At 48.7% G+C, this 6,431-nt stretch overlaps 1 protein-coding gene across 1 annotated transcript; it reads left to right on the forward strand.

Moving 5' to 3' along the window:
* Nucleotides 1–3,323: 3,323 nt before the first annotated feature.
* Nucleotides 3,324–5,527, forward strand: Gpr84 (G protein-coupled receptor 84). Its single transcript, XM_005066940.4, has 2 exons — nt 3,324–3,437; nt 4,164–5,527. Exon 2 carries the CDS (start codon nt 4,172–4,174, stop codon nt 5,345–5,347), a length of 1,176 nt encoding a protein of 391 aa, XP_005066997.1. The 5' UTR covers nt 3,324–3,437; nt 4,164–4,171; the 3' UTR covers nt 5,348–5,527.
* Nucleotides 5,528–6,431: the final 904 nt, after the last annotated feature.

Raw genomic sequence — 6,431 nt, forward strand, 5'->3', positions numbered from 1 at the left:
AGTTTTAAGGATCCTTTGAGATCCCGTATCCAAGCCCACCGAGGCTGTGCCGTATACCGATCTGCTACAATACTCTCCCATCAGATGCCAAGTGGCCTGTGTCTTGGTGCCTCGGAGGGTGCCTCTTCAACTGCAAAATCCAGCCCAAACACATAACCTCAAGAACTGGATTCCCTCTCCACCCATTATCTCACGCCATCCAGCGCTACTGGGTGGTGGACAACAAAACAAAAACAAAAAAACAGACTCAAACCCAGAGTCTGCACTGGTCCCCGAATTGGTTGTCGTTCTCACTTCTTTCCCCACTTTCCAATCTTGCAGGAGGGTAGGAAGTTGATTAAAAGAGGAAGGAGAGGGGAATAGGGCCCCCTGGATTTATCAACTGGTGGGGCCCCAGCCCAGCAAATAGTTTTTTTTTTTTTTACTTCACAGTTCAAAAAAAGCAGAGACAGAGATGTCTCACTGGTTAAGAGCACTGGCTATGTTCAATTCTCAGTTCCTACATGGCAACTAAGTAACTCTAGTCCCAGGATACCTGAAGTTCTCTTCTGGGCTCCCTGAGCATCAGCACAGACATACACGCAGACAAAGAGCCCATACACAGAAAGAAAGAAATTAAATTAAAGACAGAGGTGAAAGGTTCTAAAGGATGAGGGCAAAGGTGGTCCTTTAGAGAAAGGAATGGAGGGCTGAGGGGCTCAGTGAGTAAGGGGGCTTGCTACCAACACTAAGGACATCAGTCCTTAATCTCAGGACCCAGCTCACTCAAGTTGTCCACCTGCACTACGACATGTACATTCCTCACTCCCCTGCCATACACACACAAAATAAGTAAATAGCTAAATAAACGAAGAAATAAATTGTAATGAGACATCCACCCTGCCCACACCTATAGCACTGACGACACCCACTTGGGCGTGGTCACAGGTGAGGATGTATTGGAGGGAAGACTAGATCTGGGGGGGTCCCGGACCCCAGAGCTCTTCTCTTGTTTCCGGTTGGGTCACATCAAACCTGGGAGGATCCTTGAAGATGGAAACCGTGACGGTCACCTGCCTCTTGTGTATGTGCATTCTCCCCGAATAAACTTCACTTAACCTGTACTGAGTCTAGTGAATCTTGATTCCCACACAATAATAAATAAATATAAAAAGAAAAAAATTAATGTGTGGAGAACAATGGCTGGGCCTGATGTGGGGAGGATAGCAAGGAGGGACTAGAAAAAATGAGTTGGAGAGGCTGGGAAACTGATATGCCCCAAAGTTGATGTTTCAGAATGGAACATATCATTCACTCCTCTCCCTAAGCTTGTTCCGCTCCCATGTTCCTTATCTTTCCTTTTAGTGCTAGGAACTGAACCCTAGATATTCCATATTTGAGCCACACCCCAGATCTTCTGTCCCATTGATTAGCAGCCCCATCAACCCACTACAAAACAGGGAGTCATCATTTGTTTGTTTTTTGAAACAGAGTCTCACTTCGTTCCCAGCCTGATTGGAAGCCCACTGCTTCTGACTCCTAAGAGCTGGGATTGCAAGCAGGGGTCAACAGCCTGGCATAGCTCAAGCATCTGTGGTTTTATTTCTAGTATGGCTCTATGAGACAGGATTTCCTTATGTAGCCCTGGCTGTCCCGAAACTCACTACATAGACCAGGCTACCCTCAAACTCAAAGATCCACCTGCCTCTGACTCTCAAGTGCTGTGCCTTGGTTAATTTATTTATTTTAAGAAAGAGTGAAAGAGTCTCCTGTGGCATGGGCTAGCCTCAAAATTACTTTGCAGCCGAGGATGACCTTGAATTTCTGATCTTTCCACCTCCTGAGTGCCGGGATTACAGGTGTGTACCAGCATACTGTACATTCTGGGACTTAAACCTTGTACATTCTGGAAAAGCACTCTACCACTGACTTACATCCTTGGCCAAATTTGCTTTTTTGTTTGTTTCTTTTTGTTATTTGTTTGTTTGGTTTTTCCAGACAGGTTTTTTGTGTGTAACATCTGTGGCTTCCTAGAACTTGCTCTGTAAACCAGGCTGGCCTCGAACTCACTGAGATCCACCTGCCTATGGTCCCCAAATCCTGGGATTAAACATATGTGCCACCACAGCCAGCCAATTTTTTTTCTTTTTTTTCTTTCTTTTTTTTTTTTTTTTTTTTTTTTGGTTTTCAAGACAGGGTTTCTCTGTGGCTTTAGAGGCTGTCCTGGAACTAGCTCTTGTAGACCAGGCTGGTCTTGAATTCACATAGATCGGCCTGTCTCTGCCTCTCAAGTGCTGGGACTAAATGTGTGCACCACCACCACCTGGCCAAATTTACTTTTTATTTGGAGATAAATTCTCATTCACTAAAATTACCAAGGCTGACCTAGAACTCACTATGTAGCTCTGGCAAGTCTTAAGAACTGTGATCTTCTTGAGTAACTATCAGCCTGTACCACCAGCCCCTGTTCCCACCTTTAATTCCAGCTCTTTGGAGGCAGAGGCAAGTGGGTATCAGGAGTTCAAAGCTAGCCTGATCTACATAGTGAACTCTAGGTGAGCCAAGGCTTCATAATGAGACCCTGCCTCAAAAAAACTTTTTATTGCATTTATGTGTATGTTTATAGATGCACATGCCTCACAGAACTTGTATGAAAGTTGAAGAACAATTTCTAGAAGTTGATTCTCTATTTCTATCATGTAGGTTCTAAAATACAACTCCAATCATGGCAAGTGCCTTTACAGGCTCAGCCATCTTGCCAGTCCCAAACCCATATCTTTTTATCTGACTCCACTTCTCAGATGTGGTGAAGTGTCATTGGGACCCTCTGATGTAAACCATCTCCAGACTCTGAAGAGAAGAAAGGAAGTGCTATTGCAAAACAAAGCTAAGCTCTGTGGGTTTTAAGCTCATTGGTTCTACCTTTGCTTCTAGAACCTGGCCTTGATTTCTGACCTTCAGAAGTGGCCCAGTCAGGAGTGGTAGCTCATGCCTGTACTCACAGTGCTCAAATGACCGAGGCAGGGGAATTTCTGTGAGTTCTTGGGCAGACTGGGATATTGAGTCAGACTGTCTCAAACAAACAAAAACAGAAGTGGCCTGGAGGATCTGACATTATCTCCCTGGCCAGCAGTTCTCAGCAATGACCTTAGGGAGGTCCTCCCTCACAGAAGGGAAGGAAACATAACTTGGGTTTCAGGAAAGACAAAGGGAAGAGTGAGACAACTCTGGAGTAAGCTGCAGGGGAATTTCAACAGAGAAGCTCGGACTTGAATAGCCAAGATAAAATTAGTGGACTGGCTGGAGGTAGGGGAGGAAGTGGCTAAGGTTGGGTAACTGGGGAGTTTCTTATTCTTTCAGTCTAACATGGTAGGAGGCATTACATGTCCAGCTGGAAGCCTGACTGCTCCCCAGAAAGGCTGGAAGCCTGACTGCTCCAAGGAAGGCCTATTCTTTAGGTGAGCTGGACTTTTTGTTTACTGAAGACAAGTGTGAAAACTGGGAACCTCAGATGAGCATGTCGTGTGTGTGTGTGTGTGTGTGTGTGTGTGTGTGTGTGTGTGTGTGTGTGGTACACAGTCTTACTCTCTTAGTCCTCTCAATTTTTTCCGGGTAGTTACCATTAGAACATTTGGGGTCAGGAGAATAGTGGTACAGGTCTGAGGCCAGAGAATCCCTGTGAGTTAAAGGCTAGCCTGAGCTCCATAACAAGACACTATCAAGGAATGGAGAAAGAAAGAAAGAAAGAAAGAAAGAAAGAAAGAAAGAAAGAAAGAAAGAAAGAAAGAAAGAAAGAAAGATAGCGGCTCTACTGTGTGTGCAGAAGGAGGAGCAGAGGACAAGGGACTCCTGGTTGTCTTCGGGAACTCAGAAGGAATTATGGTGGAGGTTGCCGGGTTTATGGGGAGCACCCACGCATATTGATGAAGGAGCCTGGGGTTTGGGGAACAGAGAAGAGACATTTGATAAGAATTCAGGAAAGAAAATGAAAAATGTGAAAGGAAAGGACAGAAGAGCCTAAGGAACAAGCTGAGAAACTTGAGATGAAATGGTGTGAGTGGCTTTCCAGAAGTGTGAATTAAAGCGAGTTCTAGGAGCAGAACAGGCGTGAGGGGACAAAGCTGTTCAAAGGAGGCGAGATGAAGACCGAGTTCTCACTCCACCTCACTCTTCCTTCCCTTCAGTCTCCATCATGTGGAACACCTCGGATGTCAACTTCTCCTGTTACCATGAGTCCGTGTTAGGCTATCGCTACTTTGCAGTTATCTGGGGCGTGGTAGTGGCTGTGACAGGCACCGTGGGCAATGCGCTCACCCTGCTGGCATTGTTCATCCGTCCTAAGCTCCGAACCCGCTTCAACCTGCTCATTGCCAACCTCACCCTGGCTGATCTACTCTACTGCTCGCTCCTGCAGCCTTTCTCCGTGGACACATACCTCCACCTCCATTGGCGCACGGGCGCCATCTTCTGCAGAATATTTGGGCTCCTGCTCTTTACTTCCAATTCCGTCTCCATTCTCACCCTCTGTCTCATTGCTCTAGGACGTTACCTCCTCATTGCCCACCCTAAGCTCTTTCCCCGGGTTTTCAGTGCCAAAGGGATCGTGCTGGCACTGGCGGGCAGCTGGATTGTGGGGGTGGCAAGCTTTGCCCCGCTCTGGCATGTGTTTGTCTTGGTGCCGGTGGTCTGCACCTGTAGCTTTGACCGCATGCGAGGCCGGCCTTACACCACCATCCTCATGGGCATCTTCTTTGTGCTTGGACTGAGCAGTGTGGGTGTCTTCTACTGCCTCATCCACCGCCAAGTGAAGCGTGCGGCTCGAGCGCTCGACCAATACGGGCTGCAGCGGGCCAGCGTCCACTCTCATCAGGTGGCCGGGACAAGTGAGGCCATGCCTGGCCACTTCCAGGAGCTAGACAGCGGGCTTGCCTCAAGGGGGCCCAGCGAGGGGATTTCATCTGAGCCGGTCAGTGCTTCGACCACGCAGACGTCGGAAGTGCGGGACCAGGACACTAAAAAGGCAGCCCAGCATATTGCAGAGAGAGGCCTTCCTGAAGCGCTTCGCAGGGGCCGGGAAGCTGTAGGAGCGCGCAGAGCCCCGGATGCCCCATCGGAGTTCGGGAAGGTGACGCGCATGTGCTTCGCAGTGTTCCTCTGCTTCGTCCTCAGCTACATCCCCTTCTTGCTGCTCAACATTTTGGACGCCAGGGGCCGCGCTCCGCGGGTAGTGCACATGGTGGCTGCCAACCTCACCTGGCTCAACAGCTGCATCAACCCCGTGCTCTACGCAGCCATGAACCGCCAGTTCCGCCACGCATATGGCTTCATCCTGAAACGCGGTCCACAGAGTTTCCGTCGGTTCCGTTAGAGCTGTTACTTCATTCACCAGAGCAGGCCAGCATCGGAAGTGAGTGGTCCGCGTGGGCAGGACAGAAGACATTTTCACAGACGACCTCAGTGCTGTTGGGGTACACTGCTTCCCCATCCAGGAATCAGTGTGTCAGCCTGTGTGACCCAAGGCCAATTATTAATAAATGCATGGCACTCCCCCATTGTGTGTGTGTGTGTGTGTGTGTGTGTGTGTTTCCACCTTAGTTTTGCAACAGTGCTTCTCACTGACCCTGGAGCTCAGAAATTTAACTAGATTGACTGGCCAGCAAGTTTTCGGATGCCCTGTGTTAGAGCAAGGTAGAGAGCAGCTATTCAGGGATAGATACAGCCCGTGACTGACAGGGTCCCAGGGTGCAGGACACGTATGGCACTTGGAGAGAATTAACCTCCTCTCTCCCCGTTTATTTTTTCCTTTGAGACAGTCTTGCTGTGTAGTCCGAGTTATCCTCAAACTGGAGACTGTTCTGCACTAGCCACAGCCACAGGTGTGTGTCTTTTTCCTTAATAAAGTGGCCTTTATCTCTCGCCATTGCTGCCATAATACCCACCCAGGCCAGGAGGTTTATTCAACTCAACAGGCTATACCCCTGCAGTGAATCCTGCCCATTGTGCCCCCAAGCAAGGGGACAGTCAAGGTGGAGACTGTGCTCTGGGAAAATGGAACCGAGCTTAGCGGGTGGCCGCTGTAAATGGGAGGCTCTCTTCCTCCGATCTTCCCATTCAGGCTGAAGAAAGCCCCACAGAAATGTTGGAGGGCACACCCCTGCTTTCCCAAGCATCATCATTCTGTAACTCCCGCCTGAAAACATAATGTCCACCAGATGGCGCTGGTTCTCTGTGTTTCTTTCTGACTTCCGGTTGAGTAGTGAAAGTGCCAGCAGGATCCGAGACCAAGGGTGGAAGCCCAGGATTTGCACCTACACACACACACACACACATACAGAGAGAGAGACAGACAGACAGACAGACAGACAGACAGACAGACAGACACACAGACACACAGACAGACACACAGACAGACAGACACAGACAGACACAGACAGAGACACAGACAGAGACAG

This window comes from Mesocricetus auratus, unplaced genomic scaffold (genome assembly GCF_017639785.1).
Source record: "Mesocricetus auratus isolate SY011 unplaced genomic scaffold, BCM_Maur_2.0 Super-Scaffold_100010, whole genome shotgun sequence".
NCBI classification, from domain to species: Eukaryota; Metazoa; Chordata; class Mammalia; order Rodentia; family Cricetidae; genus Mesocricetus; species Mesocricetus auratus.